General features: G+C 39.3%; 1 protein-coding gene across 1 annotated transcript; it reads left to right on the forward strand.

The window, feature by feature from the left end:
- Window positions 1-7,044: 7,044 nt before the first annotated feature.
- On the forward strand, window positions 7,045-20,896 carry KCNK18 (potassium two pore domain channel subfamily K member 18; the record flags this gene model as incomplete). The annotated part of the gene is made up of 4 exons (XM_081954068.1): window positions 7,045-7,279; window positions 10,036-10,113; window positions 11,060-11,203; window positions 20,085-20,896. 4 exons carry the CDS (start codon window positions 7,045-7,047, stop codon window positions 20,894-20,896), a joined length of 1,269 nt encoding a protein of 422 aa, XP_081810194.1.
- Window positions 20,897-25,986: the final 5,090 nt, after the last annotated feature.

The raw sequence follows: 25,986 nt of genomic DNA on the forward strand, positions 1-25,986 counted from the left end.
TAGTAAACTCTTGGCCTATTTTAAAGAACGTTTAAAAGCTTAAGGAGCCCTGGCTTAAACCCATATATCATCGATGCATTTTTGTCTGCCCATCTTTGGATGTATGTATAATAGTTTAGAGAAAATTAGCAATTAAAGCAAGTGGACAAATTAACTGCAACCTGAAATATAATATGACTGATAATTGTTAATAAATTTCTCCCCTTTTTCTTCTACAGTTCTCCGCATTAGATGAACTGGAGGTAAATAAGACCACAAGTTGGCTCCAAGCAACTCGCATTTGGCTTCTACCATTAGAAAAACAAAATATATAATTCAAAACACTCATTATTTGCGGCATGCTTCAGGGCAGCTATCCAGCCCAAATTATTATATTAAACAAAAGAGCAATGATGTGGATAGATGAAACAGCTCTTTAATCATTTGAGTCTAATGGACTGGCTGCTGAGCTAACCTATTTTTATCTGTATGAAGGTTTGATGATATGGATTCTAGAAGGATCAGTCTTTGTGAATTGGAGCAACTGAGTTTTAGGACAACTGCAGGTAGGGTTGATTTTCCTGCTGAGAAACTGTTCCCCAACTGTGTGTCTTTTCAAACAATAAAAATGTTACATGAAGCTAATAGCCACACAATTATCACCTGTCATACTCATTCATCCTCCTGGATTAAAGTGTTGTTATAGAATTATTGGTAGATTCCTTATCACAGAATAAAGGTGCTTCATGTACCTTTCATTTGGGGATGTATCCTGCAGTAATGGCTTTGGACAGCAAACTCCAGAGGAAAATGGGAAGCATTTAGACATGTAGCTGCTCCCCACCATGTCATCTCCTTTTGTGTGTGTAAGGAACTGAAGTCCTGAAGCATCATGACGACCGGGTCACATCCAAAATGTACCATCACTCCTCATGGAATTCCATCCAAAGGATTCCATACTACTACATCTAGATAACAGCTTACAAAATGGTTGCTTATCTGAATTTTTGCAGGGCAAGAACTGTTCCAGGCCTACATCGTTTTTCTGTTAATTAATCATTTTAGCCTGCACAAATGGCTTGAATGATCATATAGTTAAAGGTTGCACTTTCTGTTTTATCATTATTGTTTTTATTATCAATGGTTTTCATTTTGTTTCGCTGGTGATTTTTTTTAAAAAAACTTTTACTTATTTATTTTGGCCCTCATATTAATAACCATTAGCCAACATCAAAACTATCCCTCCTAAAAAGCAGATTGAGCTGTATTGTAGCCTCAGGGCTGATTGAAGTCATGTTGGTGCAGCAAATGTCTCCTCCTTTGCCCTCAGCTCAAGAGTCCAGGACCAAAGAGCCATCAAACTGTTTTGGTGTCTGAAGCCAAACATGCCACAAGTATTTCTCACCTTCTCAGACAGCAACGATTGACTCAAAAGCTGACAACATAATTATATAACCAACCACTTTCTGCCTTTTCATTAGGTTATGTGCCTCAGGTTACTGCCTTATTTTGCCTAATGGGAATGGTGCTGAGTAACCTTACATTTCTAAAGAGATTAACAGTTCATATTCTCAACTCTCTGGTTCCTGGCTTGTCCTTGCCATCGAGGGAGCATTTGCTGCTAGCTGGTTTAGCTGGAGGTGGCTGCTGTTGGCTAGGCAGGTTCTGTCTCCAACTCTTTGGATATCAGGATCTTGGAGCAATCTCAACTGCTTTTCCAGAATGCTTAAAAGCAATATGGTATATCACGGAGATGTATTTTAAAGGGGCTTCTTGCATTCTTGATGATAGGTTTTCACATACTGGTATTCTTCCCTTTTGCTTCCTTTCACTTTATTGTTTAACATCTCTATTCAATGTTTAAGAAAAACTCACCTGGAAACTCATGACATAGTAGTCTTCTCCATCCTTCCTTTCCATCTAGGACCAGAGAACATATCACTATCCCCAACCGTTGCTTGAAATCAATGCATACAAATCAAAAAAATAATTCAGAAAAAAAGAAATAGGTTCATATGAGAAATGGGTTTTCATATCCCACCGAGCTTTAATATGATTTGTTTGAGTTTAGATTAGTATTGTGTGTGTGAACTCATAATTTAGGGCTTGGCATTGGGTGAACTAGGTTACAGTGGCATGTTGAATCTACCACAGTAAAGTATGACTCCAAGTGCACTGTTGGTTAGTAAAAGTTTAACTCAAAAGTTCTCCTTGTTTAGCTTATAATATTCCCCCAATTATGAACAAAAGTCATAAAAACAACAGTATCAAATAATCATAAAAAACCTGGCTTGACAATTCTTGCCCTGACAATTAATCCAGGATTTAGAGCTCAGCCAAAACTATTTTTGCTGTGGTTAAATTCTTGAGCCCGACATCACAAATCTGATTACTTGACTACAGTCCGGGGTGGGCTGCTACGGGTTTGCCCGGGTTTGGGAGAGCCCCTAGCTAACGTTATGGCTGGTTCAGAGAACCTCCAAATCCCACCTCTGGCTGGGTCTGCCAATCCTGACCCTCCCACCCCGCCCTTCCCACCCTTCCCCGCTCCTCCCAGGAGTCTCCATGCGGCCCGTTTTGGATGTGAGGTAAGTGCAGGGCCCATGCGGAGGCTCGGGGAGGGGTGAAAACGGGCCTTCCAGAAGTTCCAGAAGGCCAGAAATGGGCCTCCAGAGCCTGGGGAAGGCAAAAATGCCCCCCCCCATGTGATGCAGAGACTGACTAGGCCACACCCACTATGGTCACGCCTACCCAGCAACCAGGAAGGGAACCTCTTGGTGAAATTTTTGAAGCCCACCCCTGACTAACTGCCTCTGAAAAATGTCAGAAAGATCACAAACAAGAATCAGAATAAAAATAATCCGAACAGTGATTCTTCCCATAAACCACTCACATTTTTGTGGCTACCTGGATTATTCCCTTCGTGGAGAGGGTGCGGCTAACAAATCTAATAAATTCAAATTCAAATTCAATTCTACTATTCTACTATGGCTTGTGTGACATTACCCATGAAAAGTGACCACAAACCACAGAATATGCAAAAGGCTGCAGACCATTATGTGGTTACAGATTATATGACCAGAATGTTGAGCCCTTGGCATCTAGTTCACTTCCAAGCACAATTTAAATTTTTAAATGTTATGCTTTAATTTACAGAGGTGGGAAAAAGTACAAAAAGAGAAAAAGACGAAAGAAAGAAAACTATACCAGTCAGTGTTGGAGAAGTTCTGCTTCTCCTATAGATTTTCATTTCTTATATTATTGGATCATAGGAAAAGCAAGGGACAAGCAAAATGCCACAGGGAAAGCTAACGATCAGAAATGACAATCTGGGATGTATAAAAAAATAATGTGAGAAACTTCACACGGGTTGAAGTCATAACAGTTTACAGTGCCTAGTTCAGGAGTATGCAACCTTAAACACTCAAAGAGCCTTTCGTTTCCTTCCTTCCTTCCTTCCTTCCTTCCTTCCTTCCTTCCTTCCTTCTTTCCCTCCTTCCTTCCTCTTTCTTTCTTTCTTTCTTTCTTTCTTTCTTTCTTTCTTTCTTTCTTTCTTTCTTTCTTTCATTCTCTGCTCCTTTTCTCTTCCATTTATTTCCCTCTCTTTTCCATCTCTTTCCTTCTCTCTCCAACTCTATCTTATTTTTATCTCCCTCCTTCTCTCTCTCTCTCTCATTTGTTTCTCTCTTTCCTCTCTCTCATTCTCTCCCTCTCCCCTTTTCTCATCTCTCTCTCTCTTTTTTCTCCCCTTTTGTTTCTCTCATCTCTCTCTCTCAAGCATGTGTGCTCTGACGTGGGATACCCTCCTGGGCCGAGATCACAGTGGTGGTGGTGGCAGTGACTCCTCCCATTCCCACTGCCGCCACTGCGCACTCAGGTGAGTAGCCAACCGTGCTGCGCAGGAGAGCCAGAGCTCTTCCCTTCCCTGCATCTGGTGGTGGCAGCTGCTCCTCCCCCCCATTCCCCTCCTTCCTGAGCCAATACAAAGAGGACCACTGTAGAAGGCTGAGCTGCCTGTGAAGAACACAGAATTGCCAAAAGCAACTGGCTGCCAGCAGTGTGGAGAAAATTCTAATGGCACTTCAGCCACTCAGCTCTGCAGTGAGGCTCACGCTTTCTCGGGGTGGAGAGCAGGTTGTGTGACCGGGCCGGCAGGGAGCCATAGGAGAGAGGTCAAACAGCCACATGTGGCTCTGGAGCTGAAGGATGCCGACACCCAGCCTAGTTTTAACATTTTATTTACTCATTTCTTTGTTATCTTTTGTGCAGCTTGAACATCAAAGCAGACTCAGCTGTTAAAATAATATCCAAAAATTCAAGGTAATAATAAATTAAAATACAGTAATAAAAATACCTTGACTAAAAAGGTGCATCTCTGCAGATTCTTTCAAGGCAGAAAGCATAGTGGTCAAATGCAATTTGATTATTGCAGCATATTGCAGTTACGCTTTCCATAGACTGGCCTCTCACATGCTTGATAAGCAAGCTTCTAAAATCAAGTCATTTTTTAAAAGGTTCTCTCCTCCAGAATGTAATGCCTAAGCAGATGGGGGGAAAAAGGGAATTCAGTTCCCTTTAGATAGCCAATAACTTAGCTTTATGGGATGATCATCAACACCCTATTGTTTGAAAGCAGTAGAAAGCAATTAGAAGCTACTACAGGTCTTCCTCAGAAGTCATGATATCTCCTAGTACTTTACCTATTTTCTGCATTCTGCACCAATTCAAGGACTGAAACTTGCATGCAACTCAGAGGTGGTATTCAGCAGATTCTGACCAGTTCTGGAGAACTGGTAGCGGAAATTTTGAGTATAATTCAGAGAACTGGTAAACACCACTTCTAACTGGCCCTGCCCTCATCTATTCTCTGCTCCAGAGTCCCAGCTGATCTGGAGGAAATAAGGATTTTGCAGTAACCTTCCCCTGACATACCCCCAAACTACGCCCACCAAGCTATGCCATATCCACCAAGGCATGCCCACAGAACCGGTAGTAAAAAAATTTGAATCCCATCACTGATGTAAATATACTATTGCAAGTCAGAGCAAGATGCAATCATTCTTATTCTGTATTTTTGTAGTTTCTGTTTTGATGTTTTATTTTGTTCCAATGGGATATTTTTTTAAAGTCAGGATACAGCCAAGGTTCAGGAATGATTACCACAGGAACATTAGTTGTAATGGTGCAGATCAGTGGTGGGTTTCAAATTTTTTTAGAACCTCTTCTGTAGGTGTGGCCTGCTTTGTGGGAGTGGCTTGCTGGCCATGTGACCCGGTGGGAGTGGCTTGGCAGTCATGTGACCAGGTGGGAGTGGCTTGGCAGTCATGTGACTGGGTGGGCATGGCCAACTTGTAAAATGTGGTGAAACTCACTTAACAATGCTCTTGCTTAGCAACCAAAATGTTGGCTCTGGAACTCTGGCATTGAAGCACACAAGTCTTAAAGCTGTCAAGTTACAAGACCCTTGCACCCCTAACCCTTTAGAAAAAAAATCCAGGGGTGTTCAAACTTGACAGCTTTAAGACTTGTGGACTTCGACTCCCAGAATTCCTCCTCTTGCTCTTCATCTTGATGATGTGCGGACGGGCGGGGGGAGGGAGCTAGAACTGGTTCTAAACGGCACTGTAGATTTGTGGAACTCTTCTATAGAAGAAGTTAGAACTGACAGGAACCCACCCATGGTGCAGATATTCTCCTTGCCACAACCGCCACATTTAATTTCGTAACTAGGCTTTCCCTGTTTTTCTTTCTAAAGACAATTCTGTGCCATGTTGGAATGGTTGCTCCTTGTTTCATAAATTCTTTTAGAGGGGGGGGGAAACCTCTAATGCATATGTATAAACAATGAATATAGAAACATAAGCACTTAATGCTTGAAGTACAGTTGCCAAATATAATAAGCATCCAAGCGGCTCATTGATAAAATAATGCAAGGAGAGAGTTGTTATTGATTATCTAAAAGCTTTTCAGCATTCAGAAAAAGAGCTTCCTAACTTTGGTGATCTAAGAAACTGCACACATTATAATTCCGCAATTATCTGTAGAATTCATTGAATTACATTTGTCTACAAAACATTGTTCGCCCGACTTAAAAGAACATTTTCAGAATAGCACATCTTTAAACAATAAAACATTTTTTAAAAATAAATCTAGATTTTATTAATATGGTGGGCGACAATAAAGACATTTAACAACAACATCTGTGACACAACAAACAAGTTCCGGGAGCCCCAAGTCCTCCATATGACTGAAGGTTTGGACATGCCGCTACCAATAAAGGTTTGCTTCACCATTTCAAAATCTTATAGTCCTATCTTGATTATTTTTTTGATCTTGGAATGCTGAATGAAGATATATGCAGTTGTCATTTAAGAATATTTGAATATAATGGGATAAACTATTGAGAATCGTCAATAGTTGCACTCAAGTTATGGAATACAGTTGGTTGTGATTATTTGCTACTGGTTCTTAAAATTAATTTAATTCTGGTTCTCTGATAACATAACACGGTAATACTTTTGTAAATGAAGTTTCAATCATCCAGGCCAAAAATATCTTAAAATATTAAATCATGGGAACTGGACCAAAGTTTATTAAAATGGAGATTTTCAAAATGAAAATCTGGATGGACAGAGAATCCTGCTGCAGTCTGTAGGGCAAGAGTTGATTCTCTGCCTAACAAAATTTTCATTTTAACTGAAGAAATTACTTGGATGGGTAACGAAACATCACAGTGTTAATAAACTTTGGTCCACTTCCCATGATTTAACCTTTTAAGGTAATATTTTAGTGTTTTGATTTTAACTATCAATCCAGGTTGTTTATGATTATTTCATGATATTGCTTTTATGATTTTTGCTCATAATTAGAACATTTTGAAAGCTAAACGTATTTATTTAGTGTATGGCAAAAAAAAATGTTCAAAGCATATTGCAGCTACATTCTCAAACTATGAAACTACTTACTCTGTTTACAAATTCAAAGGTAAGTAATAGTTGATGGAGTTGTATACAGAAAGTCTCTGGGATTTTCTTGATATACACTCAGAAAACACAGTTTCACAATATGTCGTTTTGGAGCCCCACAGCTTCATTCCAAAGAAGAGAGCTTTCCCCATTTATGGAGGAGACTAGCATACCTGCCATGTTGAGTCCTAACCCTATTGAGGATTATGGGGTAAAAGTGAATCATTTTGGCTCAGTTGTAAAGCAGGGAACGTTATCACACCCTGGAAGAACAGAAGACTTCTTGTGTCCAGGCCTGAAGCACATTGAAGTTGTTATTCAAGGCGATCAAGCCGGTCAGTCCTACAGGAGATCAACCCTGATTGCTCTTTAGAAGGCCAGATCCTGAAGATGAAACTCAAATACTTTGGCCACCTAATGAGAAGGAAGGGCTCACTGGAGAAGAGCCTAATGCTGGGAAAGAGTGAGGGCAAAATAAGAAGGGGACGCCAGAGAATGAGTCACTGAAGCAGTCAGCGTGAGCTTAAATGGACTCTGGGGGATGGTAGAGGACAGGAAGGCCTGGAGGAACATTGTCCATGGGATCACGGTGGGTCAGACACGATTTTGCAACTAACAACAGCAAAGTTTCTGGCATGCCCTAATAGGTAAATGCCTGGAGTAAAGCCTGCTGTTTATAGTATCAGTGATAGCTGCATTGATTGCAGGTGAATATTGCTAATTATTTTCTTATACTCTCATAGTAGACTGTTTTCATTTTGTAGATGAGATGGAGGAACATCAAAGCCAGTAATCAAAAAGTGGGGTTAGATCAGTGGTGAAATTCAATTTTTTTTACTATCGGTTCTGTGGTGTGGCTTGGTGGACGTAGCAGGGGAAGGATACTGCAAAATCCCCATTCCCACCCAACTCCTGGAGGAAAAATATTGCAAAATCTCCATTCCCACCCCACTCTGGGACCAGCCAGAGGTGGTATTTGCCAGTTCTCCGAACTACTCAAAATTTACGCCACCGGTTCTCCAGAATCTGTTAGAACCTGCTGAATTTCATCCCTTGGTTAGATCTTATTACGTCCAATATGTTGCACATAGTGTGATCCAGCTAGATGTAGATAATTGGGCAAAAATGTTCTGCTGTTGAAAAGATGAGTCCAAGAGCTAAAGATTGCAAGATAGAAGCCGAGGAACCCCAGGTAGAATCACACAACTTTTGCAGGCTTCTGGCATTCTCTGAAGGACAATGTTCTGTTGAGAGTAACCCCTAGGTATTATGGGTATTTGTTATGAGTAGGAAGCGTATTCTCACACTGTACACTCTTAGTTCATGGTGAGCCATCTTGCTGGTGAGGTGGAAGCATGTTACTACAGTCTTACTTCAGTTTGTCTCCATTTGCAAAAATACTATCCTAAGATAGCTAGGTCAGCTGTCAGTGTTTCTTCAGTATACTCCATGGACTTGCTCTGTATGGCTAATGCCCAATCATCTGCATACCCAAATTTTCTGGCAGAAGTTTCAGGTTAAACTGACTATATATAAGTTGAACAAGAGCGGTGCTAATGCTAATCCTTGGAGTAGGCTGTTGTTGAGTGTCTTCTCATTACAAATATTGGTTCCCATAATTATACAGAACTTCCTATTGGTGAATATGCTATATACTGTATGAACCAAGTGGTTTTCTTGTAGGCTATTACTCGAAAGTGTTTATAGAGGACACCTAGTCTCCAAAAAGTGTTGTGTGCTGAAGTTAGGTTCACAAAAGCAAAGCGGTTTTAAGTTCTTTTTGAAATCCTTCTTCTATGTATGTAATTAACAAGAGAACTGATCTGTAGAACTATGGTTAGGGCAAGAAGCCTGCTTGTTCAACAAACACATTTTCAAGCAGGACTGGACTAATCCTATTGTAGAGTACTCTTTCCAGTAATTTATATACAAAACTCAAAAGAGGGATTTGTGGGGAACTCTAAGATTTGATGTTGGGTTTACCTAGCTTAAGGATAGAAATGATATTCATCCATTTCATGAGACGGGATGGACCGTATCTGCAAAATATGAAAATAAAATTGTGCTAGCCATGTTTCCCAGTACAGTATGTAGTAAGAATTCTGGCTAAACTGAATTGTGCTTTAGGACTAGGTTGGGATATATCAGTTTTTAAATTACAAAAATAAAGGGCAGCGATTGTATATTTTTCTTGCTTGCCAAACTGATATAAAGTTGGAGAAAAGACAAGGTATGTTTTTCCTCTTTCACCCAACAGTATATTCAGGGTTAATTTTATACAAAGAATACATTCTAACTCATGTATGTTCAGCATACAGATGTTGTGCACAGAGCAAATGCCTCAAAAGTGAACCGGTACCAGAAGAGAAGAGGAAGATAGAATAGTTAGTAGAGTATTAAGTCTAGTAGCTTTCTTGGGGGGAATAAATTAGATGTTGCATCTACACTCCTTGGGGAATATCCCCAATTGTACTAAGATCCATTACCTGCTTATATGGACTCATTATCTATTCTTTGCTATTTGCCTTCTCTTACTGGAAATTTTGCTTTGGCTGTTGCCAAAGGGCAGGGCGTTGCAAACGACATAGCTCTATAAACAAATAGCCTCTTCCTTCAAATATCGGATGGCGATAACCCTCGATGCGTATAGTTGCTCGTCATATCCACGCATTACAGCACTTGAGAAAAATCAATATTTCTTCTGCGCAATGTATTAGCATCTGACGGACAGTTGTTTTAAAACACAATTGGGTTGCAATCTCTATCCAGGTTCCTTGGATATTATAAAAATAACTCCAGCTATAAAATGAGGAGCTCTTTAGCTATGAAACAGAAGTAGAGTACAGGTTTCAGTTGGTCAAAGAAGACGCTCTACTTGAGCTCCAGAGATGTTTTCTCTCTGTTCATGAAGGCTTCCATTTGGTCTTGTTGATGCGAAGTTTGGCAAAGATGAAGTCAAGAACGTCTCCTTCTCAGCCAAAGGAAAGGACTTGCTGTCAGGTATTCTGGACTATCTTTCCCCATGCTTGCTTCATTTGTTCTCTGGTGGTCTATGCTCTTCTGGGAGCTCTCATGTTTTCTCACGTGGAAGGCTGCAGAGAGAGCCGTAAAGATGAAGCATACAGGATCTTCATGCTGAAACTTTGGAATCTTTCAAAAGATTTGTCAGGTAAGAATTTGCAATGTTAGCAGAGGAGGCAACCAAGTTCGTTGCACCCAATATATCCTCATTCTCTCCTTGTTTTGAATATATAAATACATTTTGAGTTTCTTTAGCATTATACTTTTCTTGCTTAAGTTGAAAGGATTTCTTAGTTTTACAGGCAGATTTACCCTCTGATTCTCTGCCCTGCCCCCCCAATATCATTCCCGTACTTTTCTTGATTTGTGGAACATTGTTAGGAATAGAAACGGGAATGTGAAAAATAGCTATAAAACAAAGCATGACTTAGAAATTTACTCTAACCTAGATTGTGCTTAGCATTTACAAAAAGTAGATCATAAATGTTTTAATCCTAAAGTATTTCTTAAACCTCCACTAGTCCCTGGGGATAATGGAACCACTTCAGCATGCACATTTGTGAGGAGATTGAATCTAACAAAAGTGTAATAATTGTTGAAAGAGGTACTCTAAGAAAAATGAACATGCCAAGAATATTTTCAAGATTGATCTACTTTATAAATGTTCAGTAACAATATTTTTGTATGCTTTTGGTTAGCAGTGCTAAATGAATCTGGGTTTTTTCCTTAACATTCCTTCAACATTTTCTCAATGTCACCAGCTTTTACTCTGAGAAAGAAGTTAATCTGTAAAGCAGATTAAAGTTTTCTTGTTAATACCAGAGGCTAATTCTGGAGCATAAATGGCCAAATGAACTGGGCATTTCTCTTAACATTGAGTATAGAGAGTAGCCATATTCAAAAACTAAAGAGGAAAACTACAAAATCAGAGGGAGTTGTTTCCTGTCAATGAAAGACTTATGTGTGTTTAACTAAGCCGCTTCCCATGTTTCATTGCCACAACATGTCATAGTTCTATGGATGTAACACAGCAGTAGTCTGTAGTCTTTAATTTTCCATTTACTAATCACAGCATCTCGCTTACTTATTAACAGATAATGAGACCAACAATGAGATATTTACAAACAGGACACATGAGCTGATCAACCAAATTGACTTTTCGTGGTTTACCGATCCCTCACAGAATTGGTCCTTTCTTGGCTCTCTCTTTTTCTGCTGCACTGTCTTCACCACAGTAGGTCAGTATGATTTGTATGAAATGTTTTGCAATAAACGTACTTGGTCTAACCACAGGTAAAGCAGAAAAAGCGTCAATGAAATTCAGAGCCCTTTAAAGTCAGCACATGTGATCCAAGGCCCCAGAATAACACCAGTTACGCAGACCTCTACAACTGTCTTTCACTTCACAGTTATGTGGAAGTAACTCCTGCTAAATACAGTGGGATTTACTTTTGAGTAAGTGTGTACTGCAATTACTGCAGTAACAAAGACCTTCTAGAAAATAACATCAGTGGACATGAAGCTTCGTCAATTTAATATCCCATTCAAAAGTGGGCTAAAGTTATCAGGAGTTTTACTGATGATGGCAGGATCCCTAATCATGTGAAAATATTTTGCCCAAATAGTGCACTTTATGCATAGAAGGAGAAGCACATATGTTCAGCATATTGGCAATGAGTTTGCCAATGGGTCTAGCACATACGTGCTTGTCCTTTTATTCATATTATGCATCCACTTGCATTTCCTTGAAGATGTAAATAATTTCATTTATGATTGGGAGCCTCAATAAACATGGTTAGGTTCTCCAAGTAAACATAAGTGTAATCCTTCTGAAGACCTAGGTTTTCAATACAGGTCATTCAAGGAGATAACTCTCTCACTTATACTGGTTGGCATAGACAGGCTTTCCTGTTTTGCATTGCATATTTGTACCCTCCCTTCAAGTACTGTATGTCTTGAGGATCCTGACAACACTCATAATAACTAACTGTTGGGTTATCAAGACAGGGATGATGTCGCGATAATATGACGTGCAATTTTGAAGTTCCAAGATAGCCATCAATATCTCTGCCACTGGACGGTCCTTTTGGACCTAAACCATCCCGCAGAGATGGTGATAGGGCACATCCTGCTGATCCCAGGGACATCGCAAAGCCCCTGTTAGATCCAGGAGAAGCCCTTTTCTCCAGCGACAGAGAAGCAGCCATTAAAGCTGCTAAAAGTTGGGACAGCTCCAGAACAGAAGGAAAGCGGGAGAGAAAGTGTGTCAAATTGGTGAGATAAATTTTATTATTAGAGAAGAGAACACCTAAAAAGATCAAAAGTAAAGTTAAAATTGAAGACAGAAGAGGTTAAGCAGCAAGATTAAGCCTGAGTCAAATTTAGGGTGTTATTTTTTTTACACTTTTTATTGATGGCATTTTTACAAACACTTCTTACTTTTTAAACTGGACTGGTTTATTTATCTTCTATTTCTCTTTTTTCAATACTTATTAAGACTTTTTTCTTTTTCCAATTCTCTATTGCATTTTCTTTTTAAGAATTTCTCTTTTTCTCTTAAGTTTGGAATATAAAGAGGGAAGTAAAAGTAGAGGAAAAGAAGTAACACTGCCACTTAGAGGCTTGAAGGCTTGGAAACATTGTTTTTCTTTTTTTCCCCTTTGAGCATTAGATCTACATCTCAAGGTCTCTGAGCTTGTTTATTGAAAATGATAGCAGGATGAGCACGGATTGTTTATACAGGTGCTCCTCTGGGGTACTATCAGTAGCTGGACTGGAGTGAAAGAAAAGCTTGACTTGAAAGAGAGAAGATTGCAGTGAACTTGTTTGGAACTGAATAAAAAAGCCTTGGATCTTAGATTTGTTCCACTTTCAACACCCCACTGTCCTGCTTCTTTGGGATTCAGAATGCATTAACCTCCCTCCCCCATCCCCATTTTGGTTAGGTCTGTCCACACAGGTAGTGCTTGACTTACAACCATTTGTTTAGTAACTGAAGTTACAGTGGCACTGAAAAAAGTGACTTATGACCATTTTTCACACTTATGACTGTTGCAGCATTCCCCATGGACATGTGATCAAAATTCAGATACTTGGCAACTGACATGTATTTATGATGGTTTCAGGGTCCCAGTGTCATATGAATACTTTTTGTGATCTTCTGACAAGCAAAGTCAAGGAGGAAGGCAGATTTATGTAATAATTGTGTTACTAACTTAACAACTGCAGCAATTCACTTAACAACTGTGGCAAGAAAGGTCATAAAATGGGACAAAACTCATTTAACTGCTGTCTTCCTTAGCAATGGAAATTTTGGGCTTTATTGTGGTCATAAGTCAAGGACTACCTATATTTTGTTTTATGCACTTACTGTGTAGAAACAAGTCATCAGAAAAAAATTAGGACATACTAATATGGATATAAGAATGAGTTTCCTTACCAAAATTTATAGTATATGTGTCAGGTCTTAGTTCCAACATCATTATGAAGTTGATAATTTTCCAGAAGTTTATTAACCTCACTTGTTCATAGTATGTTTTCCAAGTCAAAACAGATTGTTCTATCTTTTTATGACACCTCATGAAGGCTGGCAGCAACATCTCAATGAAACTTTGAGGCAGAGCTGATTCAATTGGTTGCTTGCCTTATCAACAGTGACTTCCACGCATACACAGAAGGCACTTTAATCAAGTGAAGATCTGCAGCTGCTCTGTTTTACTGGTTAGAATGGAAATGATATTTGCTTTGAAGGAACCCTTCCCCCAAAGTGCCCATTCAAGGATGTGATAGCCAATTCTTCATTTATACTCCCCACCAAAAGTTCATCAAACAAATTGAGAATAAAAAGTGTAAATATTTTTTTTCAAATTCCTCATTAAAATTGGAAACAACTACTGTAATTAAATAAAAATATGGTATGTCTTCTCATAATTGGCACATAATTTGCCGTCCAAACTTTAAACAATTTTTGGGCAATACCAAGGCTTTCACTCTGCCTTCTTTATTTTTAATTGCAATAATAAAATAAAGTAATAATTTATGGTAGTTTGTGGTGGATATTAATGCAATTAAGTCTATAATGTGAAAATATGCAGGTGAGTCCTGTCCTGTGAGATTTAATAGGATTGATTCCTGATGTTGTACTATCCTTCAATTAGTATGCATGGCCAGTTAGAATGTTGCCAAATTATAACTATATATCATCACTTCACTCAGCCATGTTTATTGAAGTTACTAGGGATACTAAAAGCTGCAGTTCAACAACATATAAAGGTAAAAGTTTCCCCTGTCTAGTTGAATCCAACTCTAGGATATGACTGGAGTTGGACATCTCTTTTTCTTAGCTGAGGGAGTCAGTGTTATCTGAAGACCCTTCCATGGTCATTTGGCCAAAGGCACACAGAACACTGTTACCTTCCCACTGAAGTGGTACCTATTTAACTACTTGCACTTGCATGCTTTCAAACTACTAAGACACAGGAGCTGGGACAGGTAATGGGAGCTCATCCCATCCCACAGTGCTAAACCCAACTGTCAGCTTTCCAACTGACAAGCCCAGCGTCTTAACCACTGAGCCATTGCACCCCTCCAATAACATATAGAAATGAGCAATTCTAGCCTGCTTGAGACCGGCCTATGCTCCCCATTTGTAGACCCCGTTGAACAATTTTTTTAGAGCAACTTTTCATTTCAAGCTGGGGGTGTTGGATTTAAGAGAAAAAAATAGATGCCCTAAAACTTAGACATGTTTAGATCACCAACTACATTCTTGAAAACTCAAAGAAATTAAGTTAATTTTCCAGTTAAGAGGGCAAACGGGAAAAATGGGTGCCATGTTCTTAAAATGTCAAAAAAAAATGCAAAGAACAGGATGAAGATTTCAGATTCATTCAGTCTGGTAATGGCATAGTATTCCTAGCATATGCTTTGTGGACAATTAAGGAACTAGATAGATTGTTAGTATATTTCTCCCAGGGTCAAAGATGAGGATTGTAGAAATAAATTGCTCTTAAGCAAAAATGTTACTCCCCAATGAAAGCAAAGATATTACTCTTCACCAAGCAAGATTGACAGCATTCATGGAAATATCAGTAGCAATTCCATCAAGCAAATAAAGATGTTTAAATATTTAGGTAGCTATTTACGGTCCTCTACTTCTTGGCTACAGTAAACTCAAGAGATTACAAGCTAAATTCACAAAGTTACCAGTGCAGTCATTACATCTGTCAGTTCCAATAGGAACATATAACATTTTGCATCCGTTTTAAAGTTCCGAACTAAGGTGTTAAACATACTGTTCAGGGGTGGGTTCCGGCAGGCACTACTGCCGGTTTGCTCGTGTGCGTGCTGTGCGTTTGATGTGCACTGCGCTCGCATGCGCCGTACAATTACAATTGTTCTGTGCATGCGCAGAATTGAAAAACAAGATGGCAGTGCCTATGGCACCGCCCGGAGAACCAGTTCAGGGTTGTGGCAGGCCTGGGTCGCTGCCAGTTCCAGCAGCCCAGACCGCCAAACCACTACCGGTTCGGGCGAACCGGTCTAAACTGATAGGAACCCACCGCTGATACTGTTGTTTGGTGCCCAATTCTATGCGTATTCTGATCATTCACATTTTAAACCATTCAGTTCGAATCCATCAGGACATTATTGTGAGTCCTGCTCAACTCCAATGTGCTTCTTTGGCTAGAACTTGGTTAGCCTTTTCAGAGCAGTTTGAAGGAGAATAATTTAGGGCGCCTTGCTGACTCAGCTTGCTTCGGCTGCTATGCTTCCTTCCACTGGAGGGAAAGAACAGCTAATGATCTGTTCTCCTGTGGCTTTTTAGCCTCATTCCTAATGTCCTTTGGAATAAACAAGCCTTGCAAGAAAAGAAATAGAAAACTCTTGTTCTAGACGTACAGAATTGCAGATCTGAAATCATATTTCCCAAGTATCTCTATAGAATTACTTTTGCCTCATATAGGGGAAAAAAAAACCATCATGTTAGTAATGTTTATCTTTAAAATATGGGGAAGAGATATAATAACAATCCAGTCTAGAAGATTTCTGTTCCACTTTACAACTGAATCATTGGGCCAGTTTTAACTTCATTTCTCCATCTATGCAGTTTTCATAACCTTACTTCTTACTGATTGACCATCCTGACCCCAAACTAAAGTTATTTTGCTGTTTATTATTGGCTTTTCCATTAAAATTTCCAAAATTTAGCAGTAAAATTTTGATCAGTTACTACTCTTATGAGAAAGCTTTGTGTTTGATTATTAGGATGGTTAAGAGCACCATAGATGATTAGATAGGTGATAGATAGATAGATAGATAGATAGATAGATAGATAGATGATAGATAGATGATACCGTAGATAGATAGATAGATAAATAGATAGATAGATCTTATATTTTCTCTATATATTTTGCCTACATATTTTCTATCTTGTATATATTCTATTTTACTATATTTTCATAACCAACTGTTAGAATATTATCACTAACATTCTGTAAACAATTTCTTCTGCACCTATATAGAGATAGGTTTTTTAAGTTTTAATTGTAAATTAATAAAGTTAAATTGATTTAATAATCAAATGTACGTGTATGGTTATACAGGTATAATAATAGCGATTTCTCCAATAGTTTGTGGCTGTCAGTGTCATATTGATATTCAGTATTTTTTAAAAGAGATTTGCATGCAATATGAACAGCCTTTTGACATTTTTTTCCCATTTGCTTTTCATTGCGAATTCAGTATGTCACTGAATTTTAATGCTTTTGCTGTTTACATACTTCAGAGATCTCTTGCTTGAGATTATGTCAATATTTTCAAATTATTGTTTACAGCAATACAGAAAAAAAATCATTAAATGTTGATACATAATAATGTAGAAATCCATGCAATAAAGCATTTGGAGTTAATGGTAAATTACATCTCTTCTTTGCATTGATTTTTCTTACAATTCACTTCTAAAATATATGAACAACAGGATGCGGTTCTTGCACTGAAAATAATCTTTAGTCTGCAACATCCCACTGTTAAAATTGTCATTATTATATATTATATTCAACTTTAGAAGCCAAATAAAAACAGCATGAAGTTTTCACAATTATGGCTCATGGTTGAGACTATTTGATCGGCCTCATTCCATGCCAAAGAGACATTTTAATGGACATAGTTAAGACTATTATTGTTAGTATTCTTTCAAGTATTCTTTTATTTTCATTCCCTTCCCCCCACACTAATACATACAGACACAGACACAGACACACACACACACACACTCACTCACTCACACACACACACACACAAACACCAGTGGTGGGTTGCGGATTCCGTTCCAACTGGTCCAGTTGGAATGGGCTTGCCGGTGTCCACATGGATGCATGCAATGTGCACACATATGTGCATAGCGCACACATGCATCTTGGCGCTTCTGCGAGCATCCACGACACTCCAGCTGCTCAGCGGAGTGTTGCGCAGGTGCTGTATGCGCTGTGCGCATGCGCAGAAGCACTGAAGACATAAAAGAATGGTCAGGATGTCGGACAGGCGGGTGGGCCCTCAGGAGCACCGTACCGGAACGGTATCCGGTGCTCCGGGCTGGCTTCGGTACGCCCGTACCAGGTCATACTGCCTACAACCCACCACTGACATAACCACACACCCACACACACACACAAATAAAAAACACACATATGCTAAGTAATAACCATACTTTTTCCATAAAGCTGTATTTAGCTATAGAAATGTTTTTATATTGATGTTGCTTTCCTAAATTACAAGGCTGCTTGGTGAATTTGTTTCATCACGTCCACTAAATCTGTGCAGAATATTAAATATTAAGTGCATTTGGAACAAGAGAAGAAGCTGCCTTTTATCTCAGCAAAGTAGCTAGTTCAGTTACATATTTTGTCTGTTCTTTAAGATTTCATTTAATAGTACAAATATGTTTGAAAAGCATCACATATTTCAAGACTTTGTTCAATACAATAAACCTAATCAGTTAAGTGTGACTTTCAGCCTTAAACCACCCTTTTAGGTTTCCCTATGCACTGCTGCTTATTTATCCCTTGACTTAAGTCAGGGGTGTCCAACTCACGCCATCATGGCGTTGTCGTATTGGGACTTTTTCCCCCTTTGGTAAACCGGGTGTGGGAATGGCTAGCATGTGACGCATCTGGTCTGAGGGCTGTGAATTAGACACCCCTGACTTAAGTGATGAAAAGTAATGGAGAAAAGGCTTACACTGACACATGACGCAGTGGGAAGAAGCCTATGTTCAAATAAACATTCTGCCTCTGGATCTCAGAGATGCTTGAAAAAACTTTGACCTTGCCCTTCAGTCCAGACACTCAATTCTGACCACAGGGAAGATATTGGATCAGATCTAGTCCAGCAGTCTGTTCTCAAAGTGGCTAAAACTGTACAAGGAAGCCCACTACTCGCTCAGCAGATGGCCCTTCATAGGAAGCCACACTGCCATGGAAGCTAATTGCCATTGATCCATGAACCTGAAGCTTTTGGGGACAAGTAGCTCTGGATTAGTCTAGCAGTCAAAGAAAGCCAGGGATCACAATAGGATGCAAAGTCACTGTATGTTTTCTGAATTAACTAGGAGAAGCCAATACTTTTGAAAGAGGAAAGAAGAACAATATTGTTTCTCACAATGGCTGATACCCTTAGACACAAAATGTTAGTATTTGAGTAGATGCTTTTGTTCAATTTTTTAGGAGAACACCAGCTGGGTTAAGTCCTTCTGATGACTATGATTAAAGGACAAAAAGAAGACAGAAAGACACTTAAAGCAATTAGCTGTTCTCTCTCGCCTGAAAAATCAGCCTTACTGAGCACTGCTTACAGGTGCGAGCTTAACAGGACATATACATCACCTTGGCTACAAAATTGGGAAAGTGAAAAGTATGGGTGTGCCATTATAAAGGTTCCCCTATTGAGTGCTAAATTTCACCACATTGCTTGGATTTTGCATTCTATGTAACACAGTCCTACACAGGATTCTCCATGGGTTTTGGGTGCCAGTTGTGATGAAGACTTCTTTGACAGAATTGGGGAAACTGCTTCCTACAATTTGGGATAAGGAGACACATTCTATGCAAGGTTGAACTATAAAGTTAAGCCCCATCGGCTAATCACAATCTGCTTTTAAATATTTTTTTCAGAGAACATATTACTGTACTTAGGAATGTTCAAAGATCATGCAGCAAGCATGTAAACAGGTGAAGACACAGACAGAAATGCCATGTTTAAATATGGAATGTCATGGTGAATAAATTGATTTTTTTAAGCATGACTCTAAATATTAATCACTTTGGCACATAGTTTTTCTCTAGGGAAGAGTTTTTTGCAGGTAAGTACTACTTCTTGACTGATATTAAATAAATCCCGAGGAAGTGATGTAATAGGAGGGCCTCTACTGATGATCCAGTGACTGGGCAGATTAATATGAAAGAAAATAAAACTCCATGTAAACTGTGGAAATATTCCAATATTCTAAAACAAAAACAAGGCAATTCTCCATTGTAACAGAACTAAATGACCGAAATAAAAACGGACACCTTCAAAATCAGCCAGGGCTAACAAAAGAAAGGTTTTAAGTAGCTAAAACCTAATTCCATATTGCAAATATGTATATTTAGCCACATTTCTCAAAACCATCCAATGAAAATATTTAGGGTTACAGAAGCCAGCTGGAGAGCTTTGTGCATGATATCTCAATGTTTTGCAATGAAAACTCTGATCTGCACAGCTCTTTTTGGGGAAAAAAGGTATTAAAATGGTCTAACATCTGTAATGGAAAGACAAGGAAGCAGGGGGATTTTATTATTTGCCTTCATGCCTTAAAGGCAGGCAATAGGTTCATTAAAAAGATATATGCATATTTTATTTATTTAAAACAAAATGTATTTTCAGAAAAGATATCAATAAGTGGACAAAGAAAACTAGCAAAGTTATACAATTAATGCTCCAATATAACATTAATAAAAAATAAAACTGAACCACTCCCCAAAACAACTATTATATGCCTATTCATTAGTTTTGTTCAAATTGAAATGCCATAGAAAAACAAATAATATTTAAACAGTTTTCTCTGGTTTTCTTTGGTTTCAGGTTACGGTCATATTTATCCTGTGACGAGACTTGGGAAATACTTGTGCATGGTGTATGCATTGTTTGGTATCCCTCTCATGTTCCTGGTCCTCACCGACATGGGCGACATCCTAGCAACCATATTATCCATCTCTTACAATCGAGCTCGGAAACTACAGTCAGAAGCGTTAGCCAGGCTTTCGTTTAGATCTTGCTGTAAAAAAAGCACCGATTCAAAAGGAGGCTCAGCTTCCCTTGGAGCATCCAAAATCGTCCTTCTTGAGCCTTTAAATATTAAGGATGTTTTGAAAAATAACTCTTCCTTTAAAAAAAAGCCCAGGCAAAATCAAAACGTTGAAATTTTTGAAAGGCTTATTATCAGAGAAAATGCTTTTCTTGCAGCTCCAAAACTCACCAGATTTGAACGATGGAATTCTTGTCCTGAATTGGACAAAGGGCCAATGGTGAATCACGTCATCAGCAGTATTAATAATCTAGGGAAAGAAGTAGAAAAGCTGGATGTTCCTTTTTCCCTGATGACTTTTATTGTTTTTGCATACATCTCCTGTGCTGCCGCTATTCTTCCACACTGGGAAAGCGATTTAGATTTTGAGGAAGCTTTCTATTTTTGCTTTATCACCTTAACAACCATTGGCTTTGGTGATATCAAACTGCAACATCCCAACTTTTTCTTATTTTTATCGTTTTATATTACAGTTGGCATGGAAATTGTCATAATTGCTTTCAAGCTGGGACAAGACAGGATCCTTGGTCTGTACAAGAAGCTGCTTTTGTGCATTGGTCGAAAAAAGGTCTCAGACAAAACAACATGAAGAACATCAATTTAGCCCGAAGAAGGCATGCAATATCACTTCTTGAAGGAGAACCATAGACAGTGAATTCTATAAAGGCTTGCCTTTTTCCAATGGAGAATCAGCAAGGGATCACTGGGAATCTGCTGTAAACTAACTGAACTATTACATAGAGCAGCTAAGTGTACTTGGTTGGAAAACAGTTTTCCCCTTTTAGGATATGAAAGTGATAGAATAACAGTGTGAACCTGGGTACATCTACTCAAGAGTAAGACCCCCCTTGAGTTCAACAAAGTTTGCCGGAAAGTAAGTCCTATTGAGTTGAACAGATTTGTTCTGAATAGGTATGCATGGCATTGCCACTAAAATTGGGAAATTAATGTTGAGAAAACCTGAATAGAGCACCTGTTTCTATTATTAACAATGCATTTGAAAGCACCTATTAGAAAAGTCTCCTTCACGTCCTTAATTGATGGAGATGCAGCTTCTTTCTCTCAAAGATTGTAGTCAAACATCAACCATTATTTTAAGAAAATAACACGAGGTAGAATTCTCAGTTGTGATAGATACAATTGTTCATGCATTGCATGAATCTATACATACATTTAAAACATCTGTTCTACCAATTTGGCCATTTGCTATCACTTCATCCATTCATAGCATCTCTTATGACAAGGTTGGAATTGAGATAAAAATCTTTGTCAGGCAATCATTTATGAACATACAAGTCTACGCCTTCTCCTGGACCAGCTCTACTTATCTGATCATTCCCCACTTCACAGCAATGCTCCCAAGTCAATTTTCTATGACTGAACAATGGACAAGCCGGTTATCATTTTCTTCTTCCAGAAGATAGTAGGTCCAGGTACTGATCAACCATGGATATCAGAACCTGGAAAGTCCACTATGAAGTGGATTAACCACCAAAACAGAGAGGTCTTAAAAAGTCTAGCAAAGTTAAGTGCTTGTGCTGAGTCAAATGTGTTAAGTGCTTGTGCTGAGTCAAACGTGTGCCATAGGCCCGTGATGGCAAACCTATGGCACACGTGCCACAGGTGGCACACAGAGCCCTCTCTGTAGGCACGCAAGCCATGGGCATCACCCCAGCTCAGCTCCACTGCGCATCCGCGCATCTGTGCATGCACCTCCTGCTGGCCAGCTGGTTTCTGCTGAGCTTGCAGGAGATGTGCGTGCATATGTGGGGGCAGGATGCACATGTGAAGGTTGCATGTGCAGGGGTGGAGTGCATGGGGGTTGTGCATGCATGCATGGGGATCATGCTCACATGTGGGGGGCGCACATGGGGGCACGTGCATGTGCAGGTGGGGAGAGCATGCAGGGGGTATGCATTGCCTTTGGCACTCGGCAACAAAAAGGTTAGCCATCACTGCCATAGGCCTTTCTGAAGAGATTCCAGCAACTAAACTGGAATTTCTTCAGAAAGCAATTAAGAAAGGATCATGGCTACAACTATGAGATTAAGGTCTGTAGAGATTCTCAGTCATCCAGATCATCGTTGTCCCAAAGGTGCTTTTTCAGGAGGCAACTGGACTTTCTTGTTTTTTCTTTTGAAGACGTTTCACTTCTCAACCAAGAAGCTTCTTCAGTTCTGACAGGATAGCGGGGAACGGAAGGATTTATATTCCTTGCAGACCGCTGGTCATTTGCATCCTTTTAGAGGATCGTTGAAGCCCTTGGAGGTTTATCTGTGTCCTCAGGGTCACCTGAGCAATAATGGTTGCTGGTTCCCGTAGTCTTCATTCCCCTCTGCCCCGCCTCTGGAAATGAGATGAAGGGATTTCTGTTTGGACTCCATCTGAATTGGGGTGATCTGGATTTTATAACTGGAGTCAGCAGCAAGCACAGCAAAGCCGAAGGATCTACTAGACATCCTAAGCCCCCAATTGACTGTGGCAACAGCTCTTCAAGACTTTCCTAGCATCTTAGTATGTATGTACTGTATGTATGTATGTATGTATGTATGTATGTATAAAACTTTAATAAGGACCTTATTACAGGACCTAGGTATTTGCGGGATCGCATCCTGCCCCATACATCCCTGCGGCCGATTCGCTCTCACAGGGAGGGACTCCTCCGGGTGCCGTCCAGTAGGCAGTGCCAGCGGGCGACGCCCAGGAGTAGGGCCTTCTCTGTGATGGGCCCGACCCTCTGGAATGACCTCCCCCCCGATATTAGAATAACCACCGATCTCCGCTCCTTCCGTAAGAAGCTTAAGACCCACCTGTTCAACTTAGCTGGCCTGGCCTAACCGTAGTTTTAGTCCCTCTAGCCTGTATTTTAAATTTTTAGGGATAGGTTTTTAGGTTGTTTTTAATTTTTATCATACTGTACAGCCTAGTACTTAATTTGATTTTATGGGTATCTAAGAGTATTTAATTTTGTATACTGTTTTTTATTGTGTCATCTGTACACCGCCCCGAGTCCCTTCGGGGAGAGGGGGCGGGCTATAAATTTAATAAATAAAAAAATAAATAAAATAATAATAGGCATTTTATTACATGGAGATGAGAAACTAGCTTTGAGGCTCAAGTGATGATTGGAGGACTCATCCTGGATTTATTAGGATTTTTTTCTTTAAACAATATTTATGAAAGACCAACTACTAGTGCCATCTTTATTTCCAAGGATGGACTCCATGGGTTTCCAGTGGCATTTTAGAAAAATGCTTTCTGAGACAGTAACAAAAATATTTGAGCATTTTATTCTGGCCCATGCACAATCATCTAGGGAGAAAAGGTTAGTTGGGAAGTAGTGGAAGTAGAGAGCAGCTTGCAAGAGGGTGGAGGATGAAGATGTACTTTAAATACTTGTGTATTTAAAGCCTATTATGTTGTAAAGCTTATGGACAATGAAGTTACCCTGCCCTCTTCAGGCTAAAGTTAATTGTTTGTTGATTGAGAAGCACTGCTGGTATTACAGAAGCATTACCAAAAGGAGGGCATCTTCTTGTAATCCCTTGCCCTCTACATAACCAAACGCCAAAATAAAATTTAAATTAAAAAAAAATCCTAGTCACCAGGGATACAGAAAATATAGCAGTAATAAATGCATATTGTGTGAAGAATGTCAGTGTTTGAATTCTCAAAGGATTCACTTTTCCCCCTTATCTAGCAAGCAAATATAAATGCTATGTCAAAATGAAGTTTGATTCCAGTTTTCAGAGTTGATCACTGCAGAAGCAGATCAACTGCATTACAGTATACTACATCCTATAACGTGATAGGATGCTGCATTATTAAAACTTTATTCTTGGTTATTTCTCCACTAGTTTTTAAACCTTGCCTGAATACGACATTTGGTACACATGTATAAAAGTCATGTTTTGCTACAGGGAAACCTGTAAAGAGAGAAGAATATTAGGTATATTTGCCACCTTGGAATTTTTTAAATTAAAAAATAATAAAGAGAGCATATAAATCAATCAATCAATAAATAATCTTGATCAGCAAAAGAAGAGAGGAAATGGGAGGATACAGAGAGGTATCTATGTATACCAGTGGGGGAGTTTCCATTTTTTTTACTACCGGTTCACTCGTGAAATGTCCGGGCGGGTGGCCGGAGTCTCCCGCCTCTGCCCCTACCAGTTCGCCCGATCTGGGCTGAACTGGCAGAAACCTACCTCTGATGTATATCCTTTAATTGTTTGAGTTAAAAATCATTATGGATGAATATGAATAAGGATGAAAGCACAGGCGATCTTTTGAAAACAATCAAAATGAAAGAAATTTTGCTATTTCTGCATGTTGCGCATGGGCGTACTGTAGCTGCCTTAATCATGGTTAATTGCTAGAAACCAATTGATAATGGCTTGTATATTAGCCCAGATTTTAAATAATGCCAATAAAGAATTATGTGTAATGCATCATTTGTGGTATTGAATCTTCAGTCTCATGCAGCGTTTTTAATTCTTATTTCTTTATGACGGTCATATTTGGGCTACAGAAATTCAAAGGCCCACTAGACAGTAGCATAAAATGAGAATTGTGATCCTACAGGCAAGGAAGTCTTTGCTTCTAGGAGATCTAACGATTGGGATAATGGGATGATGCATTCTCTGGAGATGCCCTTAGAACATAAAAAGGGCGAGGAGCTCATTTGGAAGGGTACTGTCCTGAAGGAAGGGAGGGAGGGAATGACCTCAGTAACATGTTTTGTTTTCCAAGGATCAATGTTTCGTGATTGGCAACATCCACCATGACCACATGTAAATAGACAAGCATCTATGACAGTCATTTTAATCCTAATAATTAGAGTGGGATATGTGTCTGCATAATAAAAAGCTTCTGTACTATATCATTTCACATATAGCTGCAGAACTATAGTTGCAAGTGCAATAGAACAATTTTACCCTTGCATTCTAAATACTTCATTAAATATATCTGAGAAATAAATGTTAGAAAAAACTACTTTGTTTGTTTTAGAGTTGCATTAATAGAAAGCAGTAGGCCACTATTATACCTCCCTCTCCCTCTCGTAACCCTCTAATAAGATGTTTCCAGGGAGAGCTTCTCTGAGCTGAAATACTTACACAAAAGAGAGCATTGGAAACTATTCTGGAAAAATTCCAGTCATGCTTGTTACAATGCATAGGGCGCAGGTGGTGAGGGATACGAATCTGTTAGTTTAGCAGACTACCAGACACCACTTAACACAACTTTCCATCTTCAGTGGCACTCTTTTTTCAAATGAACAGATCTATAGAGTTTGTATTAATTAGGGTTATCAGGTTTGGGTTGCGAAATCTGCCACTAGATTCACTAAAGAACTAGAGTTTTCTGCGTCTCTCTGCTATCCATTAAGAGTGTGGAAATTTATGTAGTAGCTTTAATGAGCACACACAAAGACCTCTCCCACACGCTTTGTTGGAAGTGTGCCTACTATTGCATTGCATACCACACAAGCCTTTTAAACTGAGAATGCAACAGCTACAGTTTAGTAGGCCATGGCATTTTTAAGACTGAGATATCTGATCAGGATAAATAGAATGTAAATTTGAGCATCCACCCTAGGGCTTTTTATTGTCACTGCATTCTATGTCTATCCAATTTTTTCTTTCTCAGTAGCTCCCCCCCCCCCGCCGCCCCCATTGA

The sequence above is a fragment of the Natrix helvetica genome (assembly GCF_964273705.1).
Source record: "Natrix helvetica genome assembly, chromosome: 5".
Lineage (NCBI taxonomy): Eukaryota > Metazoa > Chordata > Lepidosauria > Squamata > Natricidae > Natrix > Natrix helvetica.